Genomic DNA, 19,276 nt, shown 5'->3' with positions numbered 1-19,276 from the left:
CACTCTGTTGTCACAAGTGCAATCTTCTATATGGTGCTGTGCTGGGGCAGTGGCATCAACATGGGTGATGCCAGCAGGCTCAATAAGCTGATTAGAATGGCTGGCAATGTTACAGGAGTCAAACTGGACACACTGGAGGCTGTGGTAGAACTAAGGGCTCTATGGAAAATCCTGGCAATTCTGGACAATGTTTCTCACCCTCTGCATGCCACCTTGGCTGAACAGAGGAGTACTTAAGACAACTGTGTTGCTCCGAACAATGCTATATAAGGTCATTCTTGCTCTTGGCCATTAAGCTTTATAATAAGTCAAACTATAGCCAGGGAAGTGATGACTACCTCCTGTTAGACTGTTTGAGGTAACTTATATTTTATTCTTTCTTACTTCTCTTCTAATATTTTTATATCTATGCACTTGTATTGCTACTAAGACACTGTAAGTGTCTAGCCATTTAATTTATACATATATATATTTGTGTTCTAATTTATAGATTTTCATTATTATGTATTGTAATATACTGCTGCTCCAAAACAAATTTCACAATATATACCAATGATATTAAAGAAGAGAAAATCTGCAGATGCTGGAAATCCAAGCAATACACACAAAATGCTGGAGGAACTCAGCAGACCAGGCAGCATCTACGGAAAAGAGTATAGTCGATGTTTCAGGCCAAGACCCTTTGCAGGACTCAGTCCAGCATTTTGTGTGTGTTGCCAGTGATATTAAACCTGATTCTGAATGTAGCCAGAAAAACATTCTATTTGAGCATACTCTACAGCTGGTCAGCACATGTAGATTGTATGCAGTTCAGCAGAAATGTTCTGTGCCCACACATTTGCTTAACTGACAGCAGAGTGGCTGATCTCTCTCAAGGGTAGGTTATATAAATTCTATTAAAGCAGTAATAGGGAATTGATTAGTAAGGAATGTTTACAGGTATTCTAAAATCTGATCAAAAGATCAAGGCAGCTTGGTCTGTTGAAGATTTTTGAAGCCAGGTCATATTAGTTATTTCTCCTTTATACTGAGACAAATTTTTGTGTCATTGCTTTATATTGAATTAATTCTTATCTAATAAGTTATTAAAAGCACTTTGTGAGGAAGATGTTTACATTACAAGTTGTTTGCACTTGAAGGCTCTAATTAAATTGTGCAGTTTTTAAAATAGTGGGTGGATAGTTTGGATGTAGTGAGCTCCTTGCCCCATTTACATTTTGCTTTATTGTGCTACTGAGGAATAAAATATTTTCTCAATGCCATTTCACATTTTCCTTCTCCATTGGGTGCTGTCAGGAGTCAGGAATTATTGAGTCATGTGGGAATGTTGTTTTTTTTCAAGGAGGCTTTACGAACATTCTGATAAATGGTAATCTTTCTGTATCAGGGCATAGAATACAACCTTTGTTTGGGAATTGGTGTTAAGCATGCAGACGTCTTGTCCTACCCATCAGAGCGGACCTGAATGTAATTGGGGCCTCAGTTTAACCAAGAACAGAATGCTGACATTGATTTGCTTGTACTACTAGTGCAGTTGGAAGTTTGTGCTGAGGTAGCTTTGAAAGTATTCCTCATTATAAATTAAATCTTAGTAAGAGTGAACTTTTTCCGATTAATAAACATCTTCCCTTATATTATAAATTTCCATTTAAATTGATTAATAATTACCTTTCATATCTTGGGATTAAAATTACTTGTAAACATAAAGATTTATTTAAGACTAACTTTTTACCATTAATAGACCATATTACTCAACTTTCATCTAAATGGTTTCCTTTATATTTAACTTTGATTGGTCGTATTAATGCAGTTAAGATGTTTTTTTTGCCAAAATTTTTATATGTGTTTCAGGCATTACCAATTTTCGTTCCTAAATCTTTTTTTGATAAAGTCGACTCTAAAATTTCTTCATTTATTTGGCAGAATAAGAATCCGAGACTGGGTAAAATACATTTACAGAAAGCTAAGAGAGATGGAGGTTTAGCATTACCTAACTTTAGATTTTATTATTGGGCTATTAATATTCGACATATGAAATTTTGGTTACTTGACCGGGATATACTATCTATTCCTAAATGGGTAGCATTGGAATTACAATCTGTTCAGGGTTATACACTTGGTTCTATTTTAGGTTCATCTCTTCCTTTTGATTCGAAACGCCTTAAGCAGGTCTCTAACCCGATCGTTAAATATGCTTTGCGTATTTGGTTTCAATTCAGAAAATTTTTTGATCTTAATCAATTCGGGTTAGCGATTCCTATTTTAGGTAACATATTTTTTCCTCCCTCTTTTACGGATCGCGCTTTTCAAACTTGGAAGACTAAGGGTATTTTACGGTTTTTGGATTTATTTTTAGATGGTTCCCTTATGTCTTTTGAACAATTATCTAGTAAATATAACCTATCAAGAATACATTTTTTTAGATATTTACAAGTTAGAAATTTTCTAAGTACTATACTTCCTTCCTTTCCAATGCTTCCTCCTATATATATTTTAGATTCGATAATTAACCTTAATCCATGTCAGAAAGGTGCATCGGCTATGATTTATAATATTATTATGAAACTTAGGAAAGCTCCATTTGATAAGATTAGGGTAGATTGGGAACAGGAATTGGGGCTTACCATTTCTGTGGATGATTGGGGGCAGATTTTACAATTAGTTAATACTTCCTCTATTTGTGCTAAACATTCCCTAATTCAATTTAAAGTGGTGCATAGAGCACATATGTCCAAAGATAAGTTAGCGCGTTTTTACTCGCATATTAATCCTTTCTGTGATAGATGTTCGGGGCAGATAGCCTCTTTAACTCATATGTTTTGGTCTTGCCCTACTTTGGAAATTTTTTGGAGAGATATTTTCAATATTATTTCTAAGGTATTAAATATAGATATCTCTCCTCACCCTATTACTGCTATCTTTGGACTACCTAAAATTTCTAGTAATCTTTCCCCTTCAGCCCGTAGAATGATTGCATTTCTTACTTTAATGGCGAAAAGATGTATTTTACAACATTGGAAAGAGCTTAATGCTCCAACTACCTTTTTTTGGTTTTCTCAGACGATTTTATGTTTGAATCTGGAGAAAATTAGAAGTAACCTTTATGATTCTTCATTTAAATTTGAACAGATTTGGGGACCTTTTATTCGATATTTTCATTTAATGTAATATTTACCCTTCTTGTTTTTTTTTCACTGTTTTAATGGAGGTCGGAATTGAGGACGTGATTTTAAGGTTAACTCTGTTTGGTTTCAAGTTAGCCCATTGCTTTGCTTTGCTTTTAGTTAGTTGCACGGTGGGTTTTTTTTTTTGGGTTTTTTTTTTCTTTTTTTCCATTGATATATATAAAATCTAGTATACTATTATGTTATCTTGGTTTCTTATGCTTAAATTACATTGTTTGTAGTATTTTCTTTTTGGTATTGTTATCTTTTGGAATTTTATTATACTTTAACATTGTATTAATGTTTATATGGCTTACCTTTTTTGTATACTTACTCAATAAAAAGATTTAAAAAGAAAGAAAGAAAGAAAGTATTCCTCAGACATTTTTGAGGTGCATTTTGTGATAACGCATGACACAAGCAAAAGCAAAGGAAGGGGTCACAGCTGGCCAATAGACCGTGAGCTTTGTATTGGGTTTGAAATCTTGATTTTCAAATACTCTTCCTCCAAGAACTGAAAGGCTGCTGGTTTTTCCATGGTCCTGCCATTGACCTTTAATGTCTTACAATATTGTTATACGGCAGAGGGTAGGTTGGTAGAAATTCTTTGTATTGCAGATGCTACACATAAACTAATTCTGCTTTTCTAAGTTTCTAATTTGAGGCTCAGTATCTGATGGTGTGTACTATGAATATACAGTGCCTGTAAAAAATATTCATCCCCCTTGGAAGTTTTCATGTTTTGTTGTTTTACAACATTGAATCAGAGTGGATTTAATTTGGCTCTTTTTAAAACTGATCAGCAGAAAAAAAAACTCTTTTGTGTCAAAGTGAAAACAAATTTCTACAAATTGGGCCAAGTTTATTTCAATATTAAACACAATTATTGATTGCATAATTAGTCACCCCCTTCAAGTCAGTATTTAGTAGAAGCACCTTTGGCAGCAATTACAACTTTAAATCTGTGTGGATTGGTCTCTATCAGCTTTGCACATCTGAACACTGCCATTTTTTCCCATTCTTCTTTACAAGACTTATCAAGCTCTGTCAGATCGCATGGGGATAGTGAGTGAACAGCCCTTTTCGAGTCCAGCCATAAATTCTCAATTAGATTGAGGTCTGGAATCTGACGTGGCCACTCCAGGGCATTAAGTTTGTTGTTTTTAAGCCATTCTTGTGTAGCTTTGGCTTTATGCTTGGAGTCGTTGTCTTGCTTTAAAATACTTTTGCCCAAGTTGCAGTTCTCTTGCAGACTACATCAGGATTTCCCTATATTTTGCTGCATTCATTTTAGCCTCCACCTTCCCAAGCCTTCCAGAGCCTGAAGCATCCCCACAGCATGATGCAACCACCACCATGCTTCACGACAGGGATGGTATGTTTTTGATGTGTTTTTGGTATTTTTGGCCTATGTCAAACATAGCATTTAGTCTGATGAACAAAAAGTTCAATTTTGGTTTCACCAGACCATGGAACCTTCTTCCAGCTGACTTCAGAGTCTCCCACATGCCTACTGGCAAACTCCAGCTGAGATTTCATGAGTTATTTTTTCAACAGTGCCTTTGTTTTTGCCACTCTCCCATAAAGCTGCAACTGGTGAAACACCCGGGCAACAGTTGTTACATGTGCAGGCTCTCCCTTCTCAGCTGCTGAAGCTTGTAACTCCTCCAGAGTTGTCATGGGTCTCTTGGTGGCCTCCCTCACTAGTCCCCTTCTTGCACGGTCACTCAGATTTTGAGGATAGCCTGCCTGAGGCAGGTTTACAGCTGTGCCGTATTCTTTCCATCTCTTGATGATTGACTTAACTATGCTCCAAAGGATAGTCAGTGGCTTGGAAATTTTCTTGTATCCATCTCCTGATTTGTGCTTTTCAATAATCTTTTTGTGGAGTTGCTTGGAGTGTTATTTTGCCATCATGGTGTAGATTTTGCCGGGATACTGACTCACCAGCAGTTGGACCTTCCAAATACAGGTGTATTTTTACTACAATCAGTTGAAACACCTTGACTGCAGACAGCTCTCCAAAAACGGATCTCCATTTAACTAATTATGTGACTTCTAAAACCAATTGGCTGCACCAGTGATAATTTGGTGTGTCATATTAAAGGGGGAGGGGGTTAATACTGACGCAAAAATTATTTTGTGCTTTATATTTAAAATTAATTTAGATCAGTTTATAGAGATCTGATTTCACTTTGACATAAAAGTCTTTTTCTGTTGATCAGTATAAAAAAGAGCACCAAATTAAATCCACTGTGATTCAATGTTGTAAAACAATAAAACATGAAAACTTCCAAGGGTTGGGGGGGGTGGTGGTGAAGACTTTATAGGCACTGTACTGCAACTTTGACTGAAGTTGGAGTGGTCATGGTCTCAAAGTGAGGTGTCATAGGTTGAACTATTACCCATTTATCCTGATGTTCACTCCACCAGTGGGAAGCTGGTTGGCAAGGTGCAGCATTGCAGTGAGGAAGATGGAGGCAAGTGTTGGGAGAAATGGAACAACCTTACTCCCTGAGCTTGAGTCTAATGTGGACCTGTTGGTTAAGATTATGGCTTTCTTCTTGGTATGTAGCAGATGTAATTTGGAGATAAATTTCAATGGACAGACAAATCAGAATCAGGTTTAGCATTATTGACATGTGTCATGAAATTTGTTTTGTGGCAGCAGTACAGTGTAAGACAAAAATTACTGTTACAAAATTAAACAGTGTAAAAAGCAACTGATGAGGTAGTGTTCCTGTATCGTTCGGAATCTGACTGCAGAAGGTGTTAGTAAAACTTTGTGTTTGGGTCACTAGGCTCCTGTACCTCCTCGCCTATGCTGGTAATGCAAGGAAGGCATGTCCCGAATGGTGAGGCTCTGTTAATGATGGATGCCACTACCTTGAGGTACTGTTTCATGATGTCCTTGATAATGGGTAGAGTTACGCTCATGATGGAACTGGCCGAGTCTACAACATACTGCAGCCTATTGTGATCCTTTGCATTGGAGACTCCATACCAGTTATTGATGCAACCAGTCAGAATGCTCTCCACTGTATATCTGTAGAAATTTGCTGGAGGCTGGGTTGAAATACCAAATATCTTCAAACTCCTAACAAAGTGAGCCACAGGTATCCTTCCTTCATGATATGGTATGTCACCACAGACTCTAGCAAATTTATGCAGAAGTACAGTATAGTGGAAAACATTCTGGCTGGTCACATCACAAACTAATGTGGAGTCTCCAACACAAAGGATCTCAAGAAACTGCAGAGTGTTTAAGCTCTGCCAAGCCACAGGTCATGAGTGTAAAGAGTAAAGCAGTGGGCTAAGCATGTATCCTTGAGGTGCACCTTTGTTTTTTGTCATTGAGGAGATATTATACTAATCTTCACTGACTAGTCTCCCAACGAAGTTAAGGTTGCAGTTGCAGAGTGAGGTACAGAAACCCAATGTCTTGAAGCTTGTTGATTAGTAGTGAGGGATTCTAGTGTTAAACGCTGAGCTATAATCAATAAACAGCATGCTATTTAGGTGTTCCAAAGCCAAGTAGAGAGCCAGTGAGATTACATCTGCTGAAGCCCTGTTGTGGCAGTAGACAGATTGCTGCAGGTCCACATTCCTCTTTTCTGCAGGAATTAATCCTGTGCATGACCAAACTCTCAAAGCACTTCTTCAAAGTAGATGTGAGTGCTACTGGGTGGGTGATAGTCGTTAGGCAGCAGACCATGCATTTCCTGGGCACCAGGAAGATGTCCTTTTGAAGCGTGCAATCCTTCAAATGCAGCATTTGACAGCAAATTTAAGAAGAAGCTTACCTCTCTCTTGGTTGATGCATCAAAGTATTTTGTGAGATCAAAAAATATCAGGTATAGAGATTGATGCTATTCCTTGCATATCCTTTCGTGATGAATGAAAATCTGAAATGTTGTAAAATCTTGGTGGGTTTGGCAGCATCTGGGGAAAGCAAAATAGTTAATGGTTCAAGTCAAAAATCCTTGGTTGAAACTGGGAAATAGAGAAAACAAATCACTTTTAGAGATGATGAGGGATGATCAAGGTAATATCTTTAACAGGGTTAGGCTACGTTTGCCGTGGTTAAACACTGTTGATGAGACCATCTTGTTAATAAGTTGGTGAGAGCAGTTAAAGAAAAATTAAAGGGCATACAATAACAGTGAAATGCAGAGCTGTAGGAAATATCCAGTAGATTAAGCTAATGGAGAAAGTTAAAAGTCAAGTCATAATAACAGATGGAGAATCCTGTAGAAGAACTGGCCAATTCTGATGCCAACAGAGAAAGTAATGAACCTGAAATTATTAAAATCAAAATCAAATCCAGAAGGTTGCAATGGATTTCGCAAATGAATGATGAGGTGATTTTCCTCAAGCTTATATTGGGGTTCATTCTAACAAGCAGGACTGAGCAAAGAGACTTTTCAATGCAGAGGAAACCACATTGTAAGTACTGAATGTCAGAAAAATACTGCTTTATCAGAAAAACAAATGATGATCCTTGTCAGAGGATCAGAGGTGGAGAGGGCCAACAACTTTAAATTCCTTGGTGTTAAACTCCTTGGAGTCGATTGTCAAGGATGAGGTTATGGGGTACCTGGAGCCATATGACAAGATAGGCAGAACTCAGCATGGATTCCTTAAAGGAAAATCCTGCCTGACAACCCTATTACAATTTTTTGAGGAAATTACAAGTAGACTAGACAAGGGAGACGCAGTGGATGTTGTATATTTGGATTTTCAGAAGGCCTTTGACAAGGTGCCACACATGAGGCTGCTTAACAAGATAAGAGCTCATGGAGTTACGGGAAAGTTACATTCGTGGATAGGGCGTTGGCTGATTGGCAGGAAACAGAGAGTGGGAATTAAGGGATCCTATTCTGGTTGGCTGCTGGTTACCAGTGGTGTTCCACAGGGATCCGTGTTGGGGCCGCTTCTTTTTACATTGTACATCAACGATTTGGATTATGGAATAGATGGCTTTGTGGCTAAGTTTGCTGATGATATGAAGATAGGTGGAGGGGCCGGTAGTGCTGAGGAAACAGAGTCTACAGAGAGACTTGGATAGATTGGAAGAATGGGCAAAGAAGTGGCAAATGAAATACAATGTTGGAAAGTGTATGGTTATGCACTTTGGCAGAAGAAATAAATGGGCAGACTATTATTTAAATGGGGAGAGAATTCAAAGTTCTGAGATGCAACGGGACTTGGGAGTCCTCGTGCAGGATACCCTTAAGGTTAACCTCCAGGTTGAGTCGGTGGTGAAGAAGGCGAATGCAATGTTGGCATTCATTTCTAGAGGAATCGAGTATAGGAGCAGGGATGTGATTTTGAGACAAGGCGCTGGCAAGACCTCATTTGGAGTACTGTGGGCAGTTTTGGGCTCCTTATTTAAGAAAGGATGTGCTGATGTTGGAGAGGGTACAGAGAAGATTCACTAGAATGATTCCCGGAATGAGAGGGTTAACATATGAGGAACATTTGTCCGCTCTTGGACTGTATTCCTTGGAGTTCAGAAGATTGGGGGGGACCTCATAGAAACATTTCAAATGTTGAAGGGCATGGACAGAGTGGATGTGGCAAAGTTGTTTCCCAAGATGGGGGAGTCCAGTACGAGATGGCATGACTTAAGGATTGAAGGGCGCCCATTCAGAACAGAAATGCGAAGAAATTTTTTTAGCCAGAGGGTGGTGAATCTATGGAATTTGTTGCCACGGGCAGCAGTGGAGGCCAAGTCATTGGGTATATTTAAGGCAGAGATTGATAGGTATCTGAGTAGCCAGGGCATCAAAGGTTATGGTGAGAAGGCAGGGGAGTGGGACTAAATGGGAGAATGGATCAGCTCATGATAAAATGGTGGAGCAGTCTCGATGGGCCGAATGGCCGACTTCTGCTCCTTTGTCTTATGGTGTTACTATTTTTAGAGGGCCTGTCCTGCACCCTGCACTTAAATACAATTACAAAGGAAGCACAGCAGTGCCTCTGCTTAGGAGTTTGCAAAGGTTCAACATAACATCTAAGACTTTGACAAACATCTTTAAACGTGTGGTGGAGAGTATATTGACAAGCTGCATCACAGCCTGATACGGAAATACCAATGCTTTTGAACTGAAAATCCTACAAAAAGTGCGGATACAGGCTAGTCCATCATGGGTAAAGCCCATGAGCGCATCTACATGGAGAGTTGTTGCAGGAAAGCACCATTCATTATCAGGGACCTCACCACCCAGGTCATATTCTATCCTCACTGCTGCCGTCAGGAAGAAGGTACAGGAGCCTCAGAACTCACACTCCATGTTCAAGAACAGTTTTACCCGCTAACCATCAGACTCTTGAACCGGGGGGGTAACTTCATTTAACTTAACTTCCCCATCACTGAACTGTTCCTGCAACCTATGGACTCACTTTCAATGACTCTCCATTTCATGTTCTCGATATTTATTTATTATTAACATTATTATTTTTTTCTCGTATTTGCAGTTTGTTGTCTTTTGTATACTGGTTGAATATCCAGTAGGTGTGGTCTTTCATTCTATTATGATTATTTTATTTTTATTACGGATTTATTGAGTATGCTGGCAAGAAAATTAATCTTGGTTGTTCCTGGTGACATACAGTATATATACTTTGATAACAAATTTACTTTGAACAAGAATTGTTTGGGTCCCAGGATGTGCGGAAGGGAAAAATACAAGGATGTTTATTAATATTCTGAGGTTACGTAATTGTTCAAGATCAGAGAGAAGTTCTCAGGGATAGTGTATGTGTGGCAGCGGATAGAATTGAGATCAGAGGAAAGTGAAGGCATTGATGTTGTGGTAAAGATCGCATTCATAGTATCTCCATTTGAACTCTGCATTGTGGTTCAGGAGCAGTTGCACAATTACTGAGATGGCCGGTGAGGACCCTAGGAATGGCATTCCCTGTGGTGGCAACAAAGATAAGTGCATTCAGAATTGTCTTTCAGGAAGATGAGAATAATTTCAGCTTTTCTTGAGCCCCTGACACATTACTAAAAGTGATAGATGTGGTTGTTAATTTTGAAATGAAAATCACTTTTTTGCCAATTTGTAGAAATTGTGCAAGGATATTGTATCTTCCCAAGCCCATGGTTCTCAATTGGCTTGTGGGTTTTTTGATTTGTTAACCATTGGGATAGCAGCTGGATACTTTGATGTAGAATGGAGTCAAGGGTGGTCATTGTCAAAAACAGGAGTCATGATCGAAGGGTTCTTTGAAATGTTCCTTCAAGTGGGTGTTGATTGCATCTCTCACCTTGATGTTTGCATCCATTTTTAGCTTTTTCCATGGCGGGCCTGTGCATGTTTGAATTATGGGTACACTTAACAGAACTAAAAGAAAATGTATGCCAGTCATTGTAATTAGTGGCTGCTGAATCTCTTGCTCTTCTTTTCACAGACATCTGTTCCTAAGCTCATTAGCTTTCTTTTTGACCTTGGTTTTCCAGTGTCTGTTGAAATTTCTTTTCCTTAGAGGCAGGATGGAATTCCCAATCCAAGATGGCCCTGCATTGCAATTCATTATCTTCTGTAATGGAAATTATTTTAAAATTTGTTATGTGCACATTTCTCATTCAGCTCAATGTATTCTCATATGCATTCCCAAATGAAGGAGACACTGCACTTGTATACAAATCCACAAGAAAACACTTTTTTAGAACTAGCACAAATGCAATACAGAAAGGAAGACAAAAGTCTATAGTAGCAATACAAAAATAAAAGTAATACTTATTCACTAAACAAGCTTATCTCTGCGATGTTAGAAGGAAGCTACAGATCAACAATTCTGTTTTCTCTCTCTGACTCTGACTCAATGTACTAGTATTGGCCAGGACCTAGCCTAAGACAAAACTCCCACATGCATGGTGCCCCTTTTTATACCATCCAAAACTCCTTGCACTGGTACTTTTCCATCCTTTAATGATACTTGCTGCACCCCCTTATCTCTAATGACCTCCAGCCCAGACAAACGCTTTAAACTTCCCACTTTTCACTATTATGGCTGCAGATTTGTACTTTCTTGACTCTTGGAACTCTACTGTGGACTGGTTCTCTTGTACTTCTTGTACTTTCTCAAAACAATCCCACTCCGAACTAGCATCATTTTGTGTTATAGACTTCTATTTTTTTGCCTTATTTTGTTTCATATTTCCTATTACAAAGAAAAAATGACATTTAATTATTTCCTTACACCTTCTGGATTTCTTTGTCATTCTCACCGAATCAAATGTATTTCCTGGGTTTTTCTGTAAAAAGTCATTTAGCCTGTGCTAATTATAGTGGTCTTCAGGCCAGTCTAAACTTTATAAACAACAGCTCCTGTTGGTTTAAATTAATCATAGGGGTTTTCTGTGGGCCTGATGTTTAGACTCAAGGTTCTCAATACCTTTCTGAATGTTGTTGCTTCACTTTGGTTATTAGCCACGGATTCTCTTGGGGGAAAAAAAATCGGGATGTTGCAGTTTTTTTCAGTGGCTTTGAGTAAACTCTTAATGATTTTTCTCTATCTGCTTAATAATCTATCTGATTAATGATAGAGCTTGAAACAGAAGGTTAGTTTTGAGTGTTTGGTGCTGGTGATGTGTAAGACATTGCTTGCCATGCAGAGCTGACAATGTAATTAGGGCCTTGATAATGGGGAAGTTGGCCTGAGAGAGTACACTGATAATAGTTTGTGTATCTTTCAGACATCCCACCCTGCAAAAACTCATTTCAGGGAGGTAGCACCCCCACCACCCCGCAACCCCATATCCCCCCCCCCCCGGTCTACCTCCAAAGGTGTATGTAATACTTTGTTTAGTGTAAACTAAGTTGAGTATATGCAGAAAATGTGACATTAAAATACGTACTTATATTATCATGTTTATTCTATTACAACTTTAAGCAAATCTACATCCCTCTCTCCCTCTCTCCCTCTCTCCCTCTCTCCCTCTCTCCCTCTCTCCCTCTCTCCCTCTCTCCCTCTCTCCCTCTCTCCCTCTCTCCCTCTCTCCCTCTCTCCCTCTCTCCCTCCTCTCCCCCCCTCCCCCCTCTCCCTCTCTCCCTCCTCTCCCCCCCTCCCCCCTCTCCCCCCTCTCCCCCTCAAAAAAAATCGATTTCCGGGATATTGTATATAATTTCCGGGCATCAGGGAGCCTCTATCAATATGCGGGAGACTCCCGGAACTTCCGGGAGAGGAGGGATGTCTGATCGTTTCAATGAATTTGAAGAATTTTGTTAAGAAATAATTGATGGGTTCTCTCCTGTGCCTGGAGATGTGTGCAGTAGCTTGTTCAGGAACCAGAAGCGCAAAGGAAAGCAATGTTCTCTATCACCCAGCAGACCGTGTATTTTGTGCCAGCTTGATGTATTGATTTTCAAGTGCTTCCTTCCTGAATTGACCAAAGACTGAATTGACACATTGAAGCCAATAGTGAACTTAGTTGCTAAGAAATGAAAGCAGGTTGATAAAAGATCTCTGTCTTGCATGTTGATTGTTAAAGTCATCTTGTATGTTTTACTAAATGAACTGGCAGTATCCTGGAGCTCCAGGGTGTGTACCCTTTAATTTGTGAGGCTGCATAAGTGAAGTGTAAGAAATCCATGCATTATTCTGTTAAAGCTGGGTACATAGTACAAACCAATTAAACCAAATCCAACTTTGAGTTCAGTCCAGCTGAACCATTCATTGAACATGTTAAATGGTCCAGTACCATTAATTGAACATGTGCCTATTACAGAGTCAAAACATTAGATTTTCTTCAATATATATCTGTCATCTTTTTTGGGTGTCAGATCACATTTCTACGAGACCAGTTTCAAAGTCTGGTACTACAAGAGCTGGACGATGATCAAGCTGCATTTGCTGCAAAGAGTGGAGCAAGAAGGTACAGTTCAATGCAGGACTTGCTCTGCAGCTCCATTCCACAATACCAACATAAAGTAAGAAAATTGCCTGCGAAGTCTTTTGGGTGGAAAATCAGGAACCAGATTATTTTTAAAGGGCCTTTTTGCCTCCCCGTCACATTTCAAGCCTATTAAATCTACTTGAGAAATGGCATAAAGGAGGTTTGGCATAATTGGTCTCTTTCCTTTGTTTTCTTATATGCCTAACATGTCCAAGTAGAAAACTTCAAACATGATTTTCAAAATATTTTATTCAAATACAATAATAGTTCAGATTTGGAGCTTTGTATATTTAAAAAAATCTGATTGCTTTGGAATATAATGCAGTCTTTGATTGTGTGTGTTTCTGCTGACCAATGAAGAACCTTTACTGTCAGGACGCAACCCTGCAAACCTTAAGCAATTATTCATTGAATGCTTGCACACTCATTGTCATGCCTTGTATCTTTCCAGGTTTGACGGATGAAAAAGTAAAGACTTACCTTTCACTTCATACACATGTACTGGATGAATTTGTGGCAGACAGTGTTGATGTTGAAACACTAGAAAAGTGGCTAATGAAAAAACACAGCAGGCAAGATGGTAAGCTTACTGCTCCACCAGTTATCAAATAGCTTTATTTTTCATGTGACTTAAAAGTTCATGTCATGGAATTCTCTTTCTATCTATCTAATAGATATACACACACATGTAAACCTTAAACAGTTACTGTAGGATCATTGCCTGTGCTAAATGTGCTTGAACAGCATTAGTGTAATCTGACCTAGGTTTGGTTGGGGGTGGGGTGATGGTGTTCACTTCCTGATGTAACAAATTTCAAAATCATGTGGTACTGTGGATAACAACTGCTCTCAACTATCCAGTTCAAATTTTCTATACGGGTGATCCCTGTATTACAGAGTGACTGTTTTCCTAGAAAATAGTTGGTATCATAAATTTGTCTAGTACAAAATCCATCGAATACCATATTAAAAGCGGTGATGTGTTCCTGTGGGAGGTTTGTGTCTCAACAGTTGTGTTGAGTTCTGTAATTGCTGGTTGATGGCAGGGCGTCATGTAGGAGATTGCATTGTCCAAGCAAAGTGGCAAGCAGCTGCATTTGAAGATACAAGCAACTGCATATGCTTGTCACCTTCCAGCCTTGAATGGAGATGTACACTTTTAAATACAATGCAGATATACTGTAGGTAAAATGGTTTAATATAACTCACAACAAATTTGGTTTACAACTTGCACTTAAACTCACTGGCCTTGTTTCAGATATCTTGAGGATAAATAAAATAAAACTCTTGCGGGGGGGGGAGTAAAAATCTCCAAATGAATTGTTGTGCTTTTTAAAAAAAACGTTATTTGCATATGACATTTAATGCAGGTTGGGGAAAAAAGAGAGAAATTCTGCTGTTTCCTTTGCATTTTCTGTTGATTTATTTTCTTCTTTACATAAATTCTGTAATTGTGGTTTTATTATTGAATCTCAGATTTTGATTCGTGATTTTTGAATTGCATAAGGGCAAATTTTTGTAACCTGAATAGTTGAAATGTGGGAGTTGTCTGTACTTGAATGGTAAACGAACAATTGCACAGGAATCTTACTGAGAGATACTATTAGCATGCCCAGTTTGAAAATGCAACATAATGTGGTATATGGAGGAAAAGTCACTATTTTCTGATTCCACATTCCTCTTTATGCACCACTTCTGCTTAATCTGCCTAGCACTTTACACAAATCTAGCCTCTTACCATGAGACATCAGAGTAGAATCAGGCTACTTGGCCCATCGAGTCTGCTCCGCCATTTCATGGATAATTTATTTTTCCTCTCAACCCCTTCTCTTGCCTTCATCCTGTAACCTTTGATGTCCTTACTAATCAATAACCTATCTACCTCTGCTATAAATATACCCAGTGACTTGGCCTCCACAGCTATCTGGTAATCTGTTCCACAGATTCACTACCGTCTTGTTAAAGAAATTCCTCATCTCTGTTCTAAAGGGGCATCCTTCTATTCTGAGGTTGTGCCCTCAGGTCCTAGACTCTCCCACTATTTGAAACAGCCTCTCTCCATCCATTCTGTGTTGGCCTTTCAGTATGGCACCTTGCTCATTATAGACTGCCTTCACAAAAATGACCAGCTTTTCCCCACTGTACACTGCCTGTTAACTTTAACCCCATAAAATGTTATCTTAACAATCATATATGTGGTATCTCATCAAATTTATTATATCTGTTCGCTTCCTCATCTATTTATTTCTCAAGGCAAAATAAACTTTGAAAATATACAAATGTTTCATTGAACACACCTTCGCTTTTCCAGAATCATAAGTTTAAATTTAATTTTGCAACCCACCTTATGCAACACATGATACTTGCCTTCATAAGTTGCTCAATTTCCACAACTCATGTTTCAGTCTTAAGAATGTCATTATTCAATTCAGTGTTAAATTTTATTCTGTTATGACTTCAGTCCCCCAGAGATTCTTTTCTATGCGATTCGTAATTGATGCTGATTATTCAAGACGATATAAAATGATTTGTTCCATGGAAGTTTTGACTGTATACTCTAAAAAACTATCTCAAATATAATCTATGACTGGCTCTCTAAAGTACTTTTGACACCCTGTTTTGACAAGCATAAATGGAATGTCTCCCTTGATTATTGAATTAACATTATTCCAAACTCTTGTTAGTTCTTAATGAATAGTTTGTGTAATGATAGCGAACCTATTGGAGTCCTATTATCTATTCACTTTAGTAAGTCAGTCCTCTCCATCAGGCATAAAATAGAACAGTACCGCACAGGAACAGGCACGTCAACTCACAATCTCTGTGCCCTGACCATCATGTCAATTTAAACTTTTGTGCTGATTCTCTGAATCTGGGACATTCCTGTCTTTGGTTATGTCCTTGTGATATCTGAAATGCAAGCTTCCCAAATATTACAGCAATATCTCAATAAAGATTGTTATCTCAACTCTGTTATCAGTGACACAAAAACACTTAATTGACTTGCGCTTCTATTGCAGTAAATTACTTCTAATTTCATGTTTTACTAATTTTCCTTGTTCAGACAATTTTCTCTGTTGCATCTCAAGTCAGTATTCTGCTCTGTTAACATTGATTTTTAGTGTATCCCTCATCAAAATTTTCCCCACTTTTTCCTCTGCTCACCAAACACTTTTGCATGTTTTTCCTCCACGGTTATGATTATTTATTTTCCAGTGCGGTATTTTCAGCCAGGTTTAAATGAAGCCTGTACCAATCATTCATGAATGCCCATGAATACAGCTTAACAAAACAGCATTACTCTGGGGCCAAGGTGCAAAACAGAGTTCCAGCAGTCATACAGAGCACAAGGCACATATAGCATATATAGGACTGCACACACATATAAGATATCAGTAAAATACAGTCACACAAGAAACCACAGTCCAAGACCGAGTCTATGAATTCTGCACCATGCATTCAATATTCTGGTCTCTTATTTTCCTGTGTCAATTGCGTGTGACTAAGGTAACAATTCAGAGATAACTATTATTAATGTTAGGTGCTTTACTTTTATGTCCAGCTCCTCAAACTGTCTAGGCAGAACCTCATTCTTGGTTCTGTATACATTATTGGTTTCTAAATGGACTAAGGCAGCCGGGTTCTTCCACTCCCAAATCATTCTCTAGCTGCAAAGAAATATACCTGATCTTGCATTGTGCAGACAACATAACGCTATGACTCCCACTCACAGCTGCAGAAAACACCACAGCTACACCTACAGCTATTGCATTCCTATCAAGTATTGATTTCCCAATTCAATTAATGGAGTTTTATGCTCTCTCGATGTCTTTGTCGGAGTCCACCAAGTAAAGCAAATCTTTTACCATTTCAATACCTTTTAGTCATAAAAATAAATGGAATGTTAGTCACCATTTTCATAACAAGTAATATTATTGTGCAATGGACCAGAATTGATTAAGAGAGCTAAAGATTTAAAAAAAAGGAACCCATAGAGGCAAGTGATCATAATATGATTGAATTCACTCTGAAATTTGAGGAGAAGCTAAAGTCAGATGCATCAGTATTAACAGTGGAGTAAAGGGAATTACAGAGACATAAGAGAGGAGTTGGCCAGATTTGATAGGAAAAGAACACTGGCAGGGATGATGGCAAAGCAGCAATAGTTGGAATTCCTGGTAGCAATTTGGAAGGCATGGGATAAAAAATCCCAAAGAGGAAGAAATATTCTAAGGGAAAGGTGACACAACCTTGAGAAGTCAACATAAAAGCCAAGGAGAGGGCATATAATAGAACAAAGATTAGTGGGAAGTTAAAGGACAGGGAAACTTTTAAAAAGCAAGAAAAAACTACTAAAAAAGTCATTAAGAAGATAAAGATGGAATACGAAAGTAAGCTAGCCAATAATATTAAAGAGGATACCAAAGGTTTCTTAAGATAAATAAAGTGTAAAAGAGGGGTGAGAGTAGATATTGGACCGCTGGAAAACAATGCTGGAAAGGTAGGAAAGGTAGTAATGGGGGACAACAAAATGGTGGATGAACTGAATAAGTATTTTGCGTTTGTCTTCATGGTGGAAGACACCAACAGTATAGTAGAGGTTCCAGGTGTCAGGGGTCATGAAGTGTATGAAGTTACCATAACTAAAGAGAAGGTTCTTGGGAAACTGAAAGGTCTGAAGGTAGATAAGTCACCTGGAACAGATGGTGTACACCCCAGAGTTCTGAAAGAAGTGGCTGAAGAGATTGTGGAGGCATTAGTAATGATCTTTCAAGAATCACTAGATTCTGGATGGTTCAGGAAGACTGATGTACGGGGTCTTTCTTTTTGTTAAATTTAAAATGGCTTCTTATGTTATACTGGGGAATGCTGAGTAAGTCTCTAACTAGACAGTTGTTTGGGTTATTATAGATAGCAGGGTGCTATTAATCAATCAGTGGTCATGTATCGTTTTGTTTTCGGATACAATGCTGTATCATATGACTGTGGACGGGGTTTTTGGGGGGGAGTCGGAGGAGAGACGAGGAGGACCACGGACGTGCGGGGGTTTTTGACAGGTAGTCGGAGGAGAGACGGGGAGTCGGAGGAGTGACGGGGAGGACGGTGGACGTGTGGGGGTTTTTGACGGGGAGTCGGAGGAGAAACGGGGAGGACGGTGGAGAGACGGGGAGTCAGAGGAGAGACGAGGAGTTGGAGGAGAGATGGGGAGTCAGATGAGAGACGGGGAGGATGGTGGATGTGCGGGGGTTTTTGGCAGGGAGTCGGAGGAGAGACGAGGAGGACGGTGGACGTGCGGGGGTTTTTGACGGGAGTCGGAGGAGAAACGGGGAGGACGGTGGAGAGACGGGGAGTCAGAGGAGAGACGAGGAGTCGGAGGAGAGATGGGGAGTCAGATGAGAGACGGGGAGGATGGTGGATGTGCGGGGGTTTTTGGCAGGGAGTCGGAGGAGAGACGAGGAGGACGGTGAACGGATTTTTGGGGGGAAGTTGGAGGAGAGACAGGGAGGACGGTGGAGAGACGGGGAGTCGGAGGGGAGACGGGGAGTCGGAGGAGATACAAGGAGGACGGAGGAGAGATGGGGAGTCGGAGGAGAGACGGGGAGTTGGAGGAGAGACGGGGAATCGGAGGAGAGACAAGGAGAACGGAAGAGAGACGGGGAGTCAGAGGAGAGACGGGGAGTCGGAGGAGAGATGAGGAGGACGGCGGACGAGGTTTTTAGGGGGAGTTGGAGGGGAGACGGGGAGGATGGTGGACGTGCGGGGGTTTTTGACGGGGAGTCGGAGGAGAGACGAGGAGGACGGTGGACGTGTGGGGGTTTTTGGTGGGGAGTCGGAGGAGAGACAGGGAGGACGGTGGACGTGCGGGGGTTTTTGACAGGGAGGACGGAGGAGAGACGGGGAGTCAGAGGAGAGACGGAGAGGACGGTGGACGGGGTTTTTGGCGGGGAGTCGGAGGAGAGACGAGGAGGATGGCAGACGTGCGGAGAGGCTCCAGTCGATCACTCCGGGTGGTTCCAAGCCATGAGTCGACAGGATTCGGGTTGTTGTCAGGAATTGATTGAGCTCCAACGGTAGCGCGCAAAGAACTTGGACTTTGATAAGTGTTGGTGCCTTTTTTTTTCATTACTTTCCTCTCTGTATCAAATTTATATTAATGTCATAGAATTAGTAACATCTATAAAGTGTACCTGTTAAAATTTACTGG

The 19,276-nt window shown here is 39.7% G+C and overlaps 1 protein-coding gene across 1 annotated transcript in view; it reads left to right on the top strand.

Annotated features, from left to right (window-relative positions):
• pde10a (phosphodiesterase 10A) overlaps positions 1-19,276 on the top strand; it is a 258,340-nt gene that overhangs the window by 40,526 nt on the left and 198,538 nt on the right. Inside the window, 1 exon segment of the mRNA XM_063055068.1 lies at positions 13,523-13,651. Coding sequence (XP_062911138.1) covers positions 13,523-13,651 — 129 coding nt within the window.

The sequence above is a fragment of the Mobula hypostoma genome, chromosome 8, assembly GCF_963921235.1.
Source record: "Mobula hypostoma chromosome 8, sMobHyp1.1, whole genome shotgun sequence".
Classification (NCBI taxonomy): Eukaryota; Metazoa; Chordata; class Chondrichthyes; order Myliobatiformes; family Myliobatidae; genus Mobula; species Mobula hypostoma.
Note: the sequence above shows the minus strand (reverse complement) of the source record. Positions and strands in the feature narration are given on the sequence as shown.